Here is a 21,052-nt window from a genome sequence, read left to right as displayed (position 1 = left end):
GGACAGACAGGTCTCAGTTGGTTTGGTGTCCTCTGCTTACTTTTAATACTTGTGAATAAAACTTTTGGCCCGTAATTTATTTTCCTCATTGTAGCGACCAGAGAGGGGTGTGTGTGTGTGTGTGTGTGTGTGTGTGTGTGTGTGTGTGTGTGTGTGTGTGTGTGTGTGTGTGTGTGTGTGTCCGCATCTGTAGCCTGTTATTGTCTCATTATACCGCACTGTGAATTAATTAAAAGTAAATATATAAGTGGTCATGAACACATCTGTCCATCAGACAGAGGGCTGCTGTGCCTCCTGTCATCATTAATGGACGTCTCTTTAAAATGACCGAGTTCTCATTTCTCTAACCGCCTGCTGCTTCCCCTCCTCTCTCCTCGGTTCCCCTCCCCGGCTCCTCGGCTCGTATCTCCTGTGGGCGGGACTAAGTCTCGTGGATAGGAGTCGAGGAGGGGAGTCGAGGAGGGGAGTTAGAGAAATGAGAAAGGGCCCTGGTCACTGAAGCTGAGGTGTGTGTGTGTGTGTGTGTGTGTGTGTGTGTGTGTGTGTGTGTGTGTGTGTGTGTGTGTGTGTGTGTGTGTGTGTGTGTGTGTGTGTGTGTGTGTGTGTGTGTGTGTGTGTGTGTACATTTAGATATGAGAATGTATTTGTTTGTTTGTGACAGTAGGCTCTGATCAAGAAAGAGATAACACTAAGTTTAGGCAAGGGTCATAAAGTAGTGTGTGTTTGAGTGTGTGTGTGTGTGTGTGTGTGTGTGTGTGTGTGTGTGTGTGTGTGTGTGTGTGTGTGTGTGTGTCAGAGGCACTGTCCTCACATGAAGTGTATGTTGTGCTGCACTATTGCTCATTTCCATCCAAACAACAGTTCTAAAAGGAACTGCACTGTCATTCCTAAAGCTGTTTAACTTTCTGCCACACATACAAGCTGCGGTTTTACAACTCAGGAGCTTCACCTGTCAACATACTGTAGTAGAGTAAGCTTTCAATCCTGCACTATTAGTGTAACAGTAATTGTTAGTCTCAAAGATTAAGCAGAGGTAAGTTGGGGTTGACCCTGCATTTAAATATTACAACATTACATGGGGGATTCATTTAATTCAAGAGAGATTGTCAAAACTAGGGATTTACTCAAGTTGCAAAGTAAATCCACACAATTCCCAGCATAACATTTAAATGTGGCATAACATTTAAATAGCTAGCCCTATTTATATTTAACCTCCTTTTTTGGATTATAAACTTTTACATAAAGGAGAAATTGTTTGCAGACAGTTATCATACAAGAGCTAACAGTACAATACATTATGAATATGTTGTGAACTTATTGACTTTCCAAGCTACACTGAACAAAAATATAAATGCAACACTTTTGTTTTTGCTCCCATTTTTCATGAGATGAACTCAAAGATCTAAAACATTTTCTATATACACAAAATAACCATTTCTCTCAAATATTGTTCACAAATCTGAAAAAATCTGTGATAGTGAGCACTTAATAATCCATCCCACCTCACAGCTGTGGCATATCAAGATGCTGATGAGACAGCATGTGTGTGCTGTGTGCCTTAGGCTGGCCACAATAAAAGGCCACTCTGAAATGTTCAGTTTTATCACACAGCACAATGCCACAGATGTCGCAAGTTTTCAGGGAGCGTGCAATTGGCATGCTGACAGCAGGAATGTCCACCAGAGCTGTTGCCCGTGAATTGAATGTTCATTTCTCTACCATAAGCCGTCTCCAAAGGCGTTTCAGAGAATTTGGCAGTACATCCAACCGGCCTCACAACCGCAGACCACGTGTAACCACACCAGCCCAGGACCTCCACATCCAGCATGTTCACCTCCAAGATCGTCTGAGACCAGCCACTCGGACAGCTGCTGCAACAATCGGTTTGCATAACCAAAGAATTTCTGCACAAACTGTCAGAAACCGTCTCAGGGAAGCTCATCTGCATGCTCGTCGTCCTCATCGGGGTCTCGACCTGACTCCGGTTCGTCGTCGTAACATCCTAAAATGTTTTAGATCTTTGAGTTCATCTCATGAAAAATGGGAGCAAAAACAAAAGTGTTGCATTTATATTTTTGTTCAGTGTAATTGAACTAGCCGATGTGTTTGGTTTATTTTCGCTCCTTAATAACCTTTTATTACAAAAAAGACCAGCGATACAGCAATTCGTCAAATATTTCACTGTTAGATCTGTGGTTAAGACACATGTTACTGTAATTGCACAGCAATATATAGAACAAACCTCATACAAATATACGGCTCTGTCCTCTACAGCAGTCAATACACATATACAGTATACACCACTGTACTGCCTCTGCTACCTCTACTGCTAGGTGTTTCTACCAAAGGTTTTAGTCTTTTCCTTCCAGTAAAGAAAAACTTCAGAAGCTGTAATCTTGTTTATCGGGCACTCCTCCTGTCTGCTTGAGCACTTCTCTGTGGCCTGTTTGAAGATTTGCGGCCCATTTAAATCCACAATCCTGTGATCTGTTGGTCTGAGAGACCGCAACCCTCAGCATGGCCGATCAACTCCGCCCTTGAGCCGCTGTGGTTTCACACACACATTCAGTCTCACACACACGAAACACAGCAAAGCACACACATAGCCTAATGTACTGTATGTGCCCATATATGTCCAACTCACACCTACTGCACACATTTACTGTACACACACTTGAACACTTAATTATGGGTCTTTCCCACAGGCTGATCCCCTCTGTCAAAAGCTGTGCTGAGTTGTGGTCCAAACCCAATGTTTTGCTTAATAGAGGGTACGGTTGCTAAAACTATTAGAGGCAGCAATCATAGTCTTAATCATATTGGATTTCTTCATACCAAGCACTTTCCCTGGGAGGCTACAGGCTGGGACCCTGGGTGGTTGGAGGTTGGAGGAATATGGAAGTGTGTGCGCGTGGCTGCGCCTCACAAGTAAAGAAAACAAGAACATATCAAATATATACTTCTGTTTTTATGTATTTTTGTGATTTTGAGTATGGTCTATCTTTTCGTCTATCTATCTTTTTTATATTTTCATTTTAAAGGTCCCATGTCATGGCCATTTCTACTGATCATAATTCCATTGTTGAGGTCTACTAGAATAGATTTATATTGTGCAATGTTCCAAACTCACATTGGTTTCTCACAGCATCTCTGTATAGTATGTGACGTATTCACTCTGTCCTAAACGGCTTGTTGGAGCTCCTGCCCCCCCCTCCCTATGAGCCCACTGTGCTCTGATTGGTCAGCTCGCCCACTCTGTTCAGATGAGTCCACCACCGTTACAGCGGAACATCAGTGATTATGTGTTACAATGGCGTTTGTTAGCAACCAAAAAATGACACCAGTAATGACAAACCGATGAGAATGCTGCGTGGGGTCTGGGTGCCGTGTTGGCGGGACATTGCGCGGCTCGCTGCTCCGCCCTTTGAGGCTCGAGGAGCGGACAGTGTGAGCTGGGTTAATTTCCTGCTTGCTGCGTGGGGTCTGCGAGAGAGCGAGACATCGCGAATGGGTTTTTCCGCTGAGAGAGTGCGTGTGTGTGTGAGGAGCTCCACGGATTGACCAATGGGTCCATTTGGGTATGGGCACGTCACTGTACCCAGGAAGAAAATGAGAAATCTCCAACGAGGCGTTTACACCGTTTACATGCATAAAAACCTTCATAACACACAAGGGGACGGGTAATAACCGGAAAAGCATGACATGGGACCTCAAAGAAAATATATTGTTACATGGCATACGCATACAAATAAAAAAGTTAAACTATATTACATACAATAAAAAAACAAAGAGAAAAGAAAGATAATAGATCTAAATCAATCATATAATTAATATAATTTATGTACATCCAACCAGACGGTCATCAATAATATTTTGTGCAGTTTTCCGTCTTTGTCTTTTTTATGTTCATTGTTTGCAAATACTAGGAACCTAATAACCTTTACTGTTTTTTTTTCCAGTAGTAGAATAAGTGAATTTGTATTTAAAGAAATCCCCAAACAGTTAGCCTATAGATATTTCCCAGAAGCCACTTAACTGCATTCTCTCCAGTATTTTGAAATGTCTTTGTACTTACTTTGAATTCTGGGTATCTTAAATATAAAACGATATATCTTCCTTGTGTATTCTTTCCAGTGGTTTGAGTTACAGCTATTATGAATATTGGTCTGGTATTTGTGACGTTTAAAACGATTTGGTTTTGGCGTTCCAGACAACGACAGCCTTCAGGTCATCACCAGTAGCCTGATAACACAGACAATACAGAGACAAAGGAAGAGCCAAGAATGTGCCAGAGCAAAAATAAAAATGGCAGTAGAAATATATGTCACTAATTCATAATGGAATATAGGCCCCGGCCACACGAGGACGAAAACGGTCGTTTGCATTACTGTTTACTGTTTAGTGTCATATAGACCGTTCGGCCACACGAGGACGACCGAATACGGCACTAAACGACTGCGGAAACGATAACGGGTCCCAAGGTGGATAGAACGGCATACGCAGCGCTCTGGGGGGTCAAACGGCTTTGTGTGTACGCCCTATACGATCATTTTCTGATAATGATGAGGCAATAGCCCCGCCTCTCCCCACCTCTGCTGCTCACCCCCGCGTCAAAGTAAACTGCACACTGAATTCAGATTATTTCTCTTTCTCTCGATATGCACCTAAACGCGAGTGAAGTCTAATCTGACAGGACGGAGACACCTCTCAAACTACCTAAACTAGTCATAAATATGTTTATTTTTACTGTCGGCCGGGTCACTCATTACTGGATCAGCTGCTGCATGAGACAGACACTGACGCTGTCCGAAGAGAGGGAGGAAAAAGAGAGGCTCCGTGTATTTTATTATTATATTATATAGAGTCGTTATTCATTTGTTTTAAAGCTCAATAAATAACAAAGAAGACCTTTGACTGGCACTTTTATAATTTTGTCCGGAAGATTTAAACTTTAATACACGTTGACTGGCGAAAAACTCTGCCCGGTTCCCTCGGCCCCCACCGCGGAGAATAAACAGAAGGGCAACCATGACAACCATGCTTCTTCGCTGCTTTTGTGGAGGAAGTTACAGCGCCACGTACAGGCTCGGCATATGTACTGCAGCTTCTCCAGCGGTTGGAGCTAAACGGAGCTGTCTCGTGTGGACCATGGATGTATAATAAGAAGGTGTGGTGGACAGACACTATCCGGTGAATATTGCGTGTGGGCGGAAGCTTTTTTGTGATTGCGTTTGCGTTAATCCTATGCGTTTAGCCGTTTTCGTCCTCGTCTGGCCGGGGCCATAGTCATGTGTGCACCAGACGCGATCAAAATGTATTCCCCTGCTGGCTCTGCGCTTTTATTTATCTATTGGACGGTGCATGGACACACACACACACACACACACACACACACACACACACACACACACACACACACACACACACACACACACACACACACACACACACACACACACACACACACACACACACACACACACACACACACACACACACACACACACACACACACACACACACACACACACACACACACACACACACACACACACACACACACACACACACACACACACACACACACACACACACACACACACACACACACAGGGAATGAGATCAATGACTTTCAGCATCTCTCTACATCCACTCTCATTCCTCTTTCCCTTCGAAGCACACAAATGAATGGAGGTTGTAAATAAATTAAGGAGACTGTAAAAACATTCTCCAAGCCTGGGCGTGAGCTCAATTCAACAGAGCTGTGCGTCTAAACTGCAGATTTATGAAATAATGAGTCTTACGAAGGCAGTTAAATGCCTCGTCTCTGAAGTGACAGCCAGCGCCGCTCACAGTCAAGGCCAGCGAGAAGAAGAGCTACTAATCTACAGCCAGTGTTGCCCCTCCCACCACATGCTGCTGAGATGCTGCCTTCCACCCCCAAACCACTGGCAGCCAAGAGGGGTCGTTTCCCATCACTGGGCTCCCCCCCCCGCCTCCCCTTCCTCCCACTCGTTGCTTCTGCAAGTTTTCCTGTCTGTTGTGCTATGTCTCTATGTTGGCTGCCTCTACCTTTGGCCTGTTTCTTCCACACGCACACGCACACACACACACACACACACACACACACACACACACACACACACACACACACACACACACACACACACACACACACACACACAAATACTGTTTCTATTTTCTCTATCTTCCACACTCACAAACACACTAACACACATCGTTGCTTTCTCCAGCTCTCCTTCTTCCAACTCTTGATGGTGCAAGCAGAATCATTTACAGGCTGCTCGTAAATATATTAATTCCTCCTGATTCCAGTTTTCAGCACAGGCCTCATGTCTGCCTCGGCTGTCATGAGCAGGTTGGGCTTATACATTGCAGCATGTCGAGGCCAAAGCTCCTGAGCAACAGTAATGAAGAGAAACACTTTGGAAACCTCTTGGCGGACGTCCTTACTGTATCAACCTTTTCAGGACTTCCATGGCTTGTTTTTTTGTAGTTGTTTCGTTTTTAAACCATACAGCTCTCGAAGGAAATTAGCATGTACTCTGTGTAGTTTCTCTTTAACACATGTAGCACCAAACAGGAGATTGTTTTTAATTAATGTGTTCAAATTAACATTTTTGTCAGAAGATTAGGATATAAAAGTTGCCCAATCATGATAGACTTTTTCATTTTGAATGATCCTTCTTATTACCCACAGATCTTTGTTTCCTACCATTTTCATGCAAGTCGCAACAGGAACATAATCAACACGCCTCCATTTACATATTCACACGGTCTCAATCGTACATTACTCGGATTTTCGGACGTAACCCTAACCCCAACCCTAGGAGCTGGCGGGGTAAAGTCTATTTAGAGTTGCTCAGAATGACTAATATACATTTTTGTTCTCACATACAGCTCCTTGGGGTTATGTCTATATCATGTCAGGATTGATGCAGGTTTAAAAGATGGCAGGAGTTTGTATCATGAGAGCACAGAAGGTTCAGTCACATGACAAACAAGTTTTTAAATGTTTGTTTGACAGTAGTTGTCTTTAGGTATATTAATTGACTAACTAGTCCATAGCTACTTAGCTCATAAGGTGCCGTCTAACAACTCCAAAGCCTTCCACATTTTAATTAGTAAACAAGCAGCAAGCCAGGCTACAATTCGGAGGCATTTACTCTCCCCCACTAACAGCTAGCTTAGCAGACACTCCATCTCTGAACTAAACCAAGCTGAGCACAGGCTCACAAGTAGGTAACTAGCATGGTAAGAAAACAGCATTAAGACAACTTTGGAAATAGGGTGCTTTCCCCTTATTTTGGCAAAGGCTAAGAATCATTTCCTGAACCAGTCACACAAAAACACTTACAATTAAAATAGACAGAATGTGGCCTAGTGGGGGGTTAATCTCCTTCTCATTACTGTAAAAAAAGATGCAGCCAATAAACATTTTCCTACAGTAAAAATACTTTTTATATCTGTCAAACACATCAGCAGTTTCTCTGGTGGTCCCACAGTTGCTAAGTGCTGGCAAACCGCGGTAGGCAAGGTTGGAGAGGTTTAACACATTTGTTTGTGTGTTTGTGTGTTCATCTCAACGCTTCATCTAAGGCAGCTTGTTCTCATCGAGGAGATAATTGGGACTCTGTTTCCTCATGAATGTGCTGACAGAACGTCTTGAAACGACCGGGTAGCATGACCCTCGCTCAAAGTGTGATTTTCCCCGACTGGAAAACTTTTATTTGACATTCATTCACACCATTTTACGGCTTGTTCATTCGGTGTCTCAAATTATACATTGCAATCTGTCTCTGCTTTTCTGTGGGCCAAAAACGCTCGCATGAAATTGAACATTTATTCTGCTGATATGGCGTAAAATGGTGTCAAGTGTGAAAGAGTTGTGAATGAAGGCGAGGAGAGGAAGTTGGGTCCAATCCGGCTGCTGCTCCGGTCCATTAGACAGTCAGAGCCCTGTGCCATTTGGACACACTCTGCGGTGAAGACAGACACATATGGAAACACAAACACACCGTATCTACATGCATGCACGTCGGCACAGAAGCAGTGAATTACACATGTGTGTCTACAAAGTGGAGCACAGGAAGGAGGAAGGACATTAAAGCTAAATAAACAGAGATCGGTGACAGTGGTGGAAGGAGAGCCGCCATCAAAAGAAAGAAAGGAGATGAAGGGCTCGCTGCTGGACTGTATAATCTAGAGATTTGTCTTTGAGAGCGCTTAGCCTGGGTGGGGAAAGGGAGGACGGCCAGTGATTGAGGGTTTGAGAATGGATGGAAGATGAAGATACACGAGTTGTTTTTTGAGGGATGGGGACAGGGCTTTGGGAGGATGAAGAGGAGGTGGAGGACAAACCTGCCCAGCTGTGCTCCAGACCTGAGGAGGAGGAGGAAGTGAGGGGCAAAAGGTCTGCTCCCTCCTCTCTTCCTCTCCTGTATAACTGTAAACATATGGCCTTTTTGTCTCTTATGATACTTTTACATTATACCCTCCCAAACCCCTACTGTGTCACTTACATGTGTTCCCTTTTCCTCACATGTTTGTTCTCACTGTCTATCCCACTTATCTTTGCTCTTATTCTCCTCAATTTACTTTCTACACCTTGGCAAGAACACATACAGTACACATACAGTATTCCAGGCAGGATATTATCCCTCTAGGGGGGTCCGGGGGCATGCTCCCCCGGAAGAACATTTTGAATATTCCATATTTTAAAGCATCAATCTGATGCATTTTGAGATGCACTTTTTTGCCAACCTGGGGAGAGCTGGAGAAACTTAACTTCAGCCATGAGTCAAAAATATTATGACCTCCTTACTAAGTATTCACAATATGCAGACGTTAACTCATGCTTAAAACATCTAATTCACATCCATTTCATATACAAATATACTTGTTGCTATAGGTATTATCTGTTACATTACAATAGTGACACTAGTCATAACATATAGCATTGGACCACTTCTGGTTCCCTCGTCTTGAAGTCAACAGTTTTTCGATTGCGTTTTTGGTTAGAAGCCTGACAAAGTAGGTCTGTGGTGAAGAGATTTTAACGTTTTGACTAAAAGAGACTACAAAACGTCATCAAGCCGACACGGGTCTGCCTTTAGCTTACCGGTGGTGATGCACAGCCATGCGACCATGATGTAGTTCGTTTATAGCCTTTTTGGTAGCTTTTTACTTTTGGTGATTGCATCTAAACTTCAAAAATCATAAAGTGATGTCTATATGTTGAGATTAAAGGTGGGGTAGGTACATTTGAGAAACCAGCTCGAGATCGCTAGAATTTGAAAATACACAACCGGAGAAAATCTGCCACTTCCTTCCAGAGCCCCTCCTCCAACACACACGAACGCGCACATGACCAATGAGGGCACGAGATAAGTTTGTGCCCCGATGGGAGGCTGACAGGCAGGTAGGCCATCCAATCCGATTGGTTGTACTTTTCACAGTATTACGGCTTCCACAGATTACATTTTTTTATGGATTTTTTGTCAAAGCACTTAAGATATTCATTGCTATCGGGATGTTAAGAGCATTCCATGGAATATAACAAAAAGTGTATCTCGAGCCGGTTTCTCAAACTTACCTACCCCACCTTTAAGCTGCTTAACAAAATGTATACTTATCATAAATGTGTGTTTACCACAGAGTTTATTTTCTGCAATATTTCAAAATCCATTGTGGAAATCCAATTGCTTTTTGTCGAGGGCGCCCTTTGCGATGACAACTTCCACGTTGCCCAACAACAATACGTCATCACTGCACTATTAATATGCCTGTTAAATAGTGCATACAAGGATTGCTTGCTTGCTTAGGTGCACACACACACTATTTCTTTGAGAGTCATTACATCACTTGAACGTCATGAGAATGAGGTGTGAGGATTAACGGCTGCATGCACACTCACAAAGCTCTTTAAGGACGTTATGAGAAATGAATTCAGTCACCAATACCAGTTTATACAGTGTGGACAATTGCTGTTTCCCAATCTGGAACCAGTTGTTCTTCCATTACCCAATCTATGTTCACGCAGGAGATTATGTGCTGCACTCATGCTTCAGATGCGGACGAATCATTCTTTGGGAATTATTTTGTCTAAAGCCATTAGCCCAACCAAAGCAGACTGGGGGAGATAAGAGCGAGTGGTGGGGACCCTGGTTAGGGGCCGGGCGTTTTTTTTAAACACACACGGCTGTTTCTGCGGAGAAGACCCGGCTCATCTGGTTTGGATAGCAGCACACATCATAATGGGAGCCGGATAAAGCCCATGGAATTCAATGAGAGGTTTCCCTCGGAAAAAAAAAGCACGCTGTTAAATGTGTTAGGATTAGTGGGGGCCATGATGTGGACTATGAGCTTTAAAAGGAGATAAGGTTAGCGTGATCTTGATCTAGTGTAGATACAAGCAAGTCTTTTAATCTTATTTCCCTCAAAGTAATCTGATGGTGGGTGAAGTCATTTCATTCAATGCACGTTTTGCTCAAGCGCTGTTTATTTACATCACTGATCCAACTTGAAATAAAGCAGATCACGCAATAAAGAACGATGGAAATGATACATGTGGAGTTTTCAGGGATTTAAAGGGAATCACTTTAAAGACCCTACTATCTAAAGTAAAGGCAGCACTTCTAACACGTAGTAAAAGAGGCAATAACGTGCCTGTTTTGAAAAAAAATCTAATTAAATATCTTTCTATTTAAATTGATTTCTTTGGAAACTCATGGTTAGTGCAAATGCCTGTTAACTTTCAATCAACACTGACATAGTTTCACTTCATAAAATGGTTTATTAACATTTTCTAATATCTATTGCAAAAAAAGAAACATCAGCAGCGATCAAGAGCCATGCTTCTGGCAACTTGATGAAGGTAAGTTAATATTCAGCTACTTTTAACTCTTTTTTGTCACTATCCAACTCCCGAGGTAAATATCCGACCCTCTAAATGGCTCCGCATGTTGCCAGATAGTGTTTACTGGTTTACCCGTTTGCTTTTTTGTTGAAACAACGGCCTGTTTGAAACAAAGTAGATGAGAGTAATGGGACTGAACCCAATCATTAAAGTGTATTGGATGTAAAACCAAAACAATGAGCTAAAAGACGTTAAAACACTCAGTAGAGCAAGTCTTTTGGGGGGAGTTCATGGCTTACCAATATACAATCATTTCATTTACCGTTAACATAAAACTTTGGATAAGTGAAGCTTTAAGGAACTTATTTTTCACGAGGCATTTTGTTTTTGGCATCTGACAGATTCACATGTACCTACTTTTTGATTCAGTCAAGTTTAGTCATGTCATACTTGATTATCTCACCAGGAGAATTGTGTTTGCAGCCAGATATACAAACAATGTAATGTTCAGATGTGTTGTCTTTATATGTGTACACACAGACGTATTCCTGTTCAGCAGTTATGACCACTTGATGTCGTACGAAAACAGAAATTAGCACAATTTCCTCCAAACATTTCCCAGCACTGCTTGTGGGCATTCATGTTGAGGGACCAGCTGTGTGCTTTTCAGTCGGGATCAAGTGATACTTTATTATATTCTGTGTTTTCTGAGGAGGCAGGAAAGCTGGGATGACCGGCACAGCGGCAGCGCTGCCAAGTCAAACAGTGTGTTTGTGGACACATGTCGGAGTGACACACACCCCCACTATTCACTGTGACTTTTAATAAGAGGGGAGACAGGAGGAGGCTCTGGGGACTGGAGGGGCGTATACAGTATGTGTGCAAGGGTGCCTGTAAGTCTGTTTTATTGAACAAAAAAGAAGATAAACAAGTAAAAAAAAAAGGCAAGAAGGGCAGTGGTGTAAAGTAACTAAGTACATTTACTCGAGTACTGTACTCAAGCACACATTTGAGGGACTTATAGTATATTTGAATGCTAATAAGTTTTACTTGGGTATACATTTTGATTGCAGGACTTTTAGTTGAGTATTGTTACACTGGTACTTCTACCTTTACTTATGTACAACATCTGAGTATTTTTTCAACCTCTGGAAGATAGTAGTGGAGACAGACAACTGGTCAGAGAAAAGAAGGGTAAGAAAAATAGGAGTGGATTGATTTTAGAATTGTTTTATTACTCCAAGCTGAGAGTGGGATATCTGCCATCATTAGACATTCACCCCCTGCCTCGGAGAGGAAATAGGACGGGACGGAAGGAAGAAGGAGGGCAAAGAATAGGGGGCTTTGGGTGGAAGCTGGTAGCAGCAGGCCTCTGCCACTGGGATTGTCCCTCTGGTAATCCCTGGATTTCCTACGCTGAGACAGGAGGTAGACTAGGCAGGGCGAAATACTTAAAAGACAGAGAAAGACAAGGAATGAGAGAAATGAGAAAGGTAGTGGGAAGAGAAAAAAAGAGAAGAGAATAAGGAGATATTCAAATTGAAATGGAAAATAAATATATGATGTTTTCTCTCTCATTTTCTACAAAAAGTAGTTTGTTTACAGGTAGCAGAATGTGGTGTGCATAATTATTAGCATGTGTGCTTATATGTGAGCGTGCATGTGTGTGTATAGTGGGTATTAACGGGGATAAAGATTTGGAAGAAAGCAGGCGTCTGGCTTGCCGTAGCTCATGCCAGATGTGATGAGTTGAAAGTGCTGCGTACCTTCAAACAAGCAAGCGATACATACAGAAAGGCGCCGAAAGGCTGTAAAAACGACTTTGGCAACGCTCTGACGCTGGAGGTCGGGTTTGAGGCATTTTTATGCCCGAACATAGCCTTTAAACAGGTTACATGATTCCCTCGGAGGGACGAAGGGAAGGAAAAAGTTGAAAGGATTTTGTTGATAAAACTGTAGGAGACAACAGTGGAGCTATCATGTGAGACTGTCCAGACAACTTTGATGTGGTCTTGTGTGACACCGTCTTTCCGCCTAATGTATTCAAGGTGCTTTTTAGAGACGAAATGGGCTAAAGGGTCGGAAAACAGAAGTCTTTTAAAATACCGCCGCCACTGCTCCATGCATCTAAACAAGAAGTCATACTGAGATAGTGCAGGTTAAAAGAAGGTGTTTTTTTATGTAGTCTCTAATGGTTTTTATGAAGTCCCTAACCCTGTGTAGTAAGCAACACGAGAGAAGCTAGAGGGGACTTTTGGATTTGAGCCTTTACAGACCATTTACATGCACATAAACCGAACAATACAGGGTATGGAAAACCTACACAATTATGAAACAATAAACAATGAGCTAAACAACTCTAAAACACTCAGTAGAGCAAAGAGAAGTGTTCGGTGATCATTTGTTGTTGGTGGTCATAGCTAATACTAGTATACATTTGTTAAAACCACTGTTCCTTTAACAGTTTGGACAAGAGAAGCTTTTACATTACATTACATTAAATTGCATTTAGCTGACGCTTTTATCCAAAGCGACTTACAATAAGTGCGTTCGACCAACAAAATAGAAACTTGAAGAAAACAGAATCATATAAGTACATCAGGTTTCAGAGAGCCAAAATATTTCAAGTGCTACTCAACTGGCTTTAGATAAGCCAGCCCTTTATTAGTATATAAGTGCTCTGTTAATAATTCTATCGCTCAAAGTGGAGTCGAAAGAGATGAGTTTTCAGTCTGCGCCGGAAGGTGTGTAAGCTATCTGCTGTCCTGATGTCAATGGGGAGCTCATTCCACCATCTTGGAGCCAGGATAGCAAACCCACGTGTTTCTGCTGATGGGAACTTGGGTCCCCCTCGCAGCGCGGGTGCAGCGAGCCGTTTGGCTGATGCAGAGCGGAGTGCACGTGCTGGGGTGTACGGTTCAACCATGTTGATTCCAAATTTGTATTTATCATTTTGTTGGAATATTACAGATTATCCCAACCCTCTCACCCTGTTTCCATGAAGCAAAGTAAGCCAACACAGATTGGTACCCAGCCTCTTTCTGCTCTGTGGGGAACCAGGATGAGCTATCGCACTTCTCCTATTCTTGGGTTGCCCTGGATGTTATTTCAACTCCGCTACCTCCTTCCTTTCAGTCACCCCAGGGTGCTGTGTGAACCCAATCCCCTCTTGTGGCCTGTAGCCGGAGCCTGTGGGGGGGAGGAAGCTGGCTCGGCCCAGAGGAAACCAGCCGTGCGTGTCCTGGGTCAGGGGTCCAGATCTTCTCTTTCTCAGGCGATGAAACACAAGCAGCTGGAGGGGGGGGGAGAGCGCTGGAGGGGAACACACCACCCTCAATCTGTGTGTACGGTTGTCTTTATCAGGGCAGATTAAATGACCAGACATAAAGACGGAGACAGGGCTGCATTCCCTTTCCCTTTGAATGGTCTGTATTCAAGGATGCCACACAGTTCTAAAGAAACCAGCTGATCACTGGGGTCGTCAGTTAACACCATAAGCTTCTATTTCATCTTCTATTTTGAAAATTGAAGCCAACTTCCCCTTAACCAGACACTGGAGGAAATGTGCTTTCTGTCACGGAGATAACGTTGCTGCGTGTCTCTCTTCCTCCTGCTCAACATGTGCTTGGTTTGATAATGGGGAGAGAAGGGATAAAACCAAATACCAACACTTTACTCACCTCATCTTTTTAGAAAACCATAGTGATGACATGCACGCGAAAAACAACTACTCTAGATCTTGGCTAAATGTTAAACCCTCATGGTTTAAAAATCCATAATACTGAGAGCAACTTAGAGTGTGTTAGCTGTTCTGCGCGTGCTGTCAAGAGTTGTACAGATGTCTCCGTTATAATGGCGGTCTAAGTGGAAAATGCTCTTTGGGTTGCGGGGCTTTTTTGAGCATCGGTACCGCAGAACGCCATTATTTGCCATTTTGGTTGAAAACGATTTGACAGAATGGCGTTAAATGTCGTGCAGATGTTTATAGTGCACAGAGCACAAGTCATACTGAATGTGGTGTTTCATACATTTACTATTATGGTCTTTAATGCTAAATGAGATTCCCATCAGATTTAGCTGTACTTTGTGTTTAGTGCGAATTAATCAGCCAACGTTACCGTGGTCAAAAGAATTGTGAATATGGTAAACATTATTGCGTCTAAAAATGTTGGCATTTGCATAGGAGCATTCTGAATATAGCACTTACCAAAAAAGCACAGCTGTTCATGACTTTAAGGTGTTCAGGTTATACATTTTAGGATTTCTATTAGTTACATGAAATCAACAATATCAGCTTTTAGTGGAACTGCTTAAAATTCACGTCTGAGCCTCAAATGGACACAAAAAGGTCACAAGGTTGATGCAAGTTAACAAAGTCCATGATATTTCCTCGAGTCCAAACCAATAAAAGGTGTAAACAAATAGCTGGCATTCATAACTTTCATGACACTTAACACCTGAGACGAGGACAACAATTGAGTGGGCAAAACAAGGAGAAATCTACGGAGAGTAAAGCTGGTGTAAATCGTATATTTTTAAAATAACAAACATTCACAGATCTCCTGACACACACCACCGTGCCTTCATGCACCTGATGCACCCCGTGCCATGTCTACACTCATGCCCTGCGCTCACATCCTTACCCAAAGTCTGCGCTGCACAAACGTCGGAGAATCACCTCCATCTGCACAACACATGCCTTTCAAAGAGAACAAGGCTTTGTTTGTCTTCTACCATTCTTTCACACTTTCAACTCTATCCAGCTTTTGTTCTCCGCTCTCCGTCGTCCTCCGATAACTCCCTCCTTTCTTTGTTCTCTCTTTCTTTTTCTCCATCAGTTAGCAGTGGAATAGTTACTCATTGTTTTACAGCAGAGAAAATAAGTGAGTAATTGATAGAGAAATTAAGTGTGGCTTTGGGAAAGTGGATATGAGGGACAGGATTCAAACTGTTATGCATTTACTGCTGCCGCGAATGATGTGCACTTTCCATGAGACTTCTACAGCTATAAAGTAAACAACAATCCCGGGTATTATATGTTCTCCTATTTACCAGAGTTCACTTTTTTGACCTCCACAGTTTGACACTTCCTTCTGTTGTCTCGCAGCCCAAAGCCCGTTAGTACAATCCATCACTCCCGTTCGCCGATTCAGATTTAAGGAGGTATTTTAAAGTGGAGTGATGTATTCGTCGAGATTGAGCTCTATAGGTTCCAACGCCTTGTCATCGGCACCTACTCATGCTTCAGACCAGTCAAAGCTTCAAACAAGCTAACACTAGCTAGCATACCGCCAGGATTTAACGCACTTCAAGGTCAATTGCTGCAATGCTCACACATGTCGATAAATGACATGTTCTGAAACATGAAAGGTCTTTCTGATTTCTTTTTGTTATGTCGCTCCCACTTCTGCCCCGCCCCTTTTTTCCTGCTTTCTTCCCAACGCCTCGCTAATGAATTTTTTGGAGTGCTGCGCTCAGATCACAGGTTCCAGAACCATCCGCATGCTCTGCTCCTTCCAGCTTTGTTCTTATAAAGCTTCCATTAATTACAATGAGAGTTTCTCACGCATACATCAGACGAGGGGGAGAAAAAAGGGAAAGAGAGACCTGCAGTGGTGAACTGTGTGTGGTGAGCAGAGTCAATGTTAGTTACTTTGAAAAGGCCTGGCTGTAAGAGAGCCCGTCTGTCAGAGTGAGTGGACCACTTCAGCATGAGAACACCCACTCTGACAGCCAGTGACACACACATACTGTATTCACACGTATGCACTGTACACGTGAGCGCACACACACACGCACACATACACACACAGCAAATGTTTGCATTTTCCCTCTCTCTTCCCCTCAGCCTTCTGCAGTGATAGACACTGCTCTTTCACTGAGTCCAGCACAAACGCAGGTGCCATGGTTACAGCTGCAGAGATGTTCTCTTCCCGGGAGACGGACAATATTGAAATAACAACTCCCTTAACAACACAACTAACCACACACACACACACACACACACACACACACACACACACACACACACACACACACACACACACACACACACACACACACACACACACACACACACACACACACACACACACACACACACACACACACACACACACACACACACACACACACACACACACACACACACACACACACCTCAGTTCTCACCATGCATCCCTCACTGCACCCTCTCGTCTGACATGTCTGCTGCTGTTTGCTGTGTTAAGGGAAACCACCGGAGCTGGCAGCCTTACGAACAGCCTGACAGGTGTGTGTGTGTGGGTGTGTGTGTGTGTGTGTGTGTGTGTGTGTGTGTGTGTGTGTGTGTGTGTGTGTGTGTGTGTGTGTGTGTGTGTGTGTGTGTGTGTGTGTGTGTGTGTGTGTGTGTGTGTGTGTGTGTGTGTGTGTGTGTGTGTGTGTGTGTGTGTGTGTGTGCTCTGCCAGCCCACTACCCTCGACCGGTGTTTCTCTTGGAAAAACGCTTGAGACGTGGCATCGAGCCCTGTGGGTCAAGTACTTGGGGCAATGGCAATTAACTGGCACAGAGTCAGCATCTAAAGTAGCAGAACTAGCTACTGTAGCTAGTTAGCCGCCAGCTGGAACTAAGTATTAGTCTGGCAGAACCTTACGTTTAGAGCTATAGAAAAATATCATGTGAAATGGTAACAGGAACTGAGATAAGGTATAGTGTTGTAGGAGCTAGAGTTCATATAAGTAGAAACCAATGTTGAGGTTCGCAACACACACACACACACACACACACACACACACACACACACACACACACACACACACACACACACACACACACACACACACACACACACACACACACACACACACACACACACACACACACACACACACACACACACACACACACACACACACACACACACACACACACACACACACACACACACACACACACAGAGGTAAAGGTTGGCTGCCGAATTTAAGTTATTGTGTTTCTATGAGTCATGCTTTGTGTGCGAATTGAAAGCTGATTTGAGTTTAATAGACAATAGTAAGAGGAATACAAGTTGAGAGAAGAGAGTTAAATGTAAACTCTCCCTATCTGACTTTTATTTACAGACAAGGTACAGAGTGTTAATTATGTAAACACATTGGCACCTCAGGGTCTTTAAGCAATACCACCATGCAGTGCAGCAAGAGGGGTTCCTGGTTTTAAGAAGTCTGGTCAGATCGGAGCTGATTCGTTCAGGATTAAAATGGTCACAGTTCTGTTCGAGAACATTTCTGGATTATTCACCTCTGGCAGGGCTAGAGAGCAAAACATTTGGTCGATGATATCCGTCAAAATGAATAAATATGATCAGAGAAAGGTCTTAGGCGCTGGCAGAGAGATGAGAAAAAGATGGAAACCGTTCTGAAGGAAAAGTGGAGAGTAAAGTTAACCAGAGTTATATGTGCCGTTAGCTCATCACTTGTCCCTTTGCATTATGGAATAAAAGCACACCAAAGCAAAACGGAGCCCACTCGCCTGGTAGGCAAACACAATGACCTCAGAGAGACCGAGGGAGAGTCCCGAGGTTGAGCTTAAAGCTGGGTCGTGATTATCCCAGCGTTCGGGGTTACCTGGAGGTGAAACATGCAATATGCGCTATAGGCATTTATGATTGCGAAAAACATAACTAATTGTCTGAATTACGACCCAGACTTTTGACATGGGGCTCAATCAGTTGTGCAGCTGTGTCGGCCTTAAGCTGCTCCACAAATCAACTGAGCCTGGATGCTGACGTTCTCCCTGCAGTATTTTCCAAAGCTCTCTAGTCGGATTTTGTGTGTGATTAGGATCATAGACATGTTGTTGTTTTATGATATCATGAGCTGAGTCACTTGTTCTAATAACTGAAAATGCTTTGCTAGGTGCAATGTAAGAACTGTGTGAAATCTGCTGTACACAGAAATAAAAAAAATCTCCCGTAACACACCTTGGGTTCCTATAAGAGAGCTTAACGGTGATTGACAGCTCGGTCCCAGTCGCCAGGCCAGTGAGAGGTGGCGTGGGATTTCAGAGGGCGGGAGTTAGCCCCCGGTGTCTGGGACAGCTGTGGAGTTGTCGGGCTGGCTGGCGGCTGCACGCTATAAATTTCTCTCTAAAGAGGATTTACTTTTATTTTAATGGCTGCTGTAAATTTACGGCACCCCGGCCCGGTGAAAGAGAACGAAGGGTTATTTTTAAAAGGGCCCCTCACTCTCTCTTCAGCCCTCCCTTTCCTCCCGTTTTTCTCCTTTCCTTTAGAAGCAAGTGGAGTGTTGCCATGTCTCTTGTGGTCTGCTTTTACCTGTAGTCAGCCTGTATGGAAAGTGTATGAAAATATCCTGAAAGAAATGAGAACGCAGCAAAACAACTTATATTTTACGCCCGACACTCTGGAATAACGGTTTCATTGTATGCGAAGGTCATATCATATTTTAACAGAGGAACACTGGCCACGCTTGCAGAATTTCTCCCACTTGATGGCAAATTCCTCTTCTTGAGCCCAGAGAGTTTTCAGATGCAGAAAGTAACAGTTCTTCCTGTTTTTCCGTCTCTCTTTCTGCAGGTGCTGTTTGCTCTGAACCAGACTCTCCTGCAGCACGAGGGCGTCCGAGCAGGCAGCCTGCAGGGCTCCTTCACCACCGAGGACCTCATCACTCACTACAACTGTGGAGACCTCAGCCACATCATCTTCAACCATGACACCTCGCAGGTTGGTTAGAATTTAAAAGATCTAACTCCTACAATTAAAATGAGAATCACTTAATATTCATTCTTCTTTCAGCTACGACAGTGTTACATTTCGCAGCCTCATTATAAAACAAATGTTGAACACAAAAACCATAAAATGAGGATCAACTGCTTGCCAAGCATAATACAAATGATCTGATGCCATTATCTCACTTTGCCAAACAATCCCAAATTGTTCGTATTATCTCCCATATTTTCCCACTTATAAAGTTTTAAATAGTCCAGAAACAATAGGTGGTGAAAGCCGTGATGCTTTAATGCACAAAACACACTTTCTTCAGATGATGTGAAGTATTAACAAAAGATTTCTTGATAATGACCTGACATGTATCTGCACAAACAAATCAAAAGTAAAACCTGCTCCTATCTCATACGTATGTAAACGTTTCACAAGTTGTTGTCTACATATTGGATAGTTGATTAATTTGCAATTAAATTAAAGTTACACATGTAACATACAAACAACAGAACAACAATAAGGACGACATACAACATAAATGACAGGGTACAGTTTACAAACTCTATTTACAGTGATAGGATTTCTTATCCTTTTGATTCAAGAGTTGTCTTAAAGTATATCCTTAGTCTCTGCCCTATGTGGCCCAATTTGACAACATCTCCTCCTCCCAATTTGCCTGGGTCCAAATTGTCTGCCATGTCTTTCAGTAAAATCACAGTAAGAAATGTATCACTCAGTGACATCTCAACGACCACTAGGGTTGCCAGAAACTGACCATGATCAAAATCGATTATTCGGCAGCCCTGGCGAATAATAATCGATTATTCGACCGACCCTAACCCTATTCGAATAATCGAATAATCGCTGGCATCCCTAACGACCACACGAAGAATCTTGGCCCCTTTGGTATCTTATTAAATCCTATACTCTCTCTCTTGAGTATTCACATTGGGTCAACCTAGTGCAGGGGGTTTAGTCTGCCTTAGTGTAAATGTTTCATTCTGTCAAGTAAATATGGAAGTGAAAGGGAATCGTTTTCAGTGAGTAAAGAAGCGATAGTGAGGTTTCTGACTTAATAAAAGAATCCCAGAAAATACCAGCCACTCACAGCTAAAACACTGCTTCAGTCCAAAACCATCTGGAGAGATATTCAAAATCCCAAATCTGTCAAACCCTCGATTTAAGTTGGCAACCCTCTCATACCCACTTCTCTACCATTAGGCTATCGTCACCTCAATCTTTTAGGCTTGCACATCAATTCCACCAAACTGCACGTTGCCATCTTAATCCCTCAAGTAAGCCTCAAGTTACTGGATAGTCTGGCACTTTAATAGCTCCGGACTCGGCCGTAAATACGCCATCTGACCTCCTCTAACTTTTCCTAACATAGCCTCTGCTCCTTTAGCGATAGCCTCCTTACTTTCACACCCTGCTCTGCTAACTGTCAAAAGGACAT

At 43.1% G+C, this 21,052-nt stretch overlaps 1 protein-coding gene across 1 annotated transcript in view; it reads left to right on the top strand.

The window, feature by feature from the left end:
• The window catches only part of trabd2b (TraB domain containing 2B), a 92,802-nt gene that overhangs the window by 32,442 nt on the left and 39,308 nt on the right, over positions 1-21,052 (top strand). Inside the window, exon 3 of the mRNA XM_034080558.1 lies at positions 19,453-19,599. Within this exon, the coding sequence (XP_033936449.1) occupies positions 19,453-19,599 (147 nt within the window). The remainder of the gene's footprint in view (positions 1-19,452; positions 19,600-21,052) is intronic.

This window comes from Pseudochaenichthys georgianus, chromosome 4, assembly GCF_902827115.2.
Source record: "Pseudochaenichthys georgianus chromosome 4, fPseGeo1.2, whole genome shotgun sequence".
NCBI classification, from domain to species: Eukaryota; Metazoa; Chordata; class Actinopteri; order Perciformes; family Channichthyidae; genus Pseudochaenichthys; species Pseudochaenichthys georgianus.
This window is presented reverse-complemented; position numbering and strand designations above follow the sequence as displayed.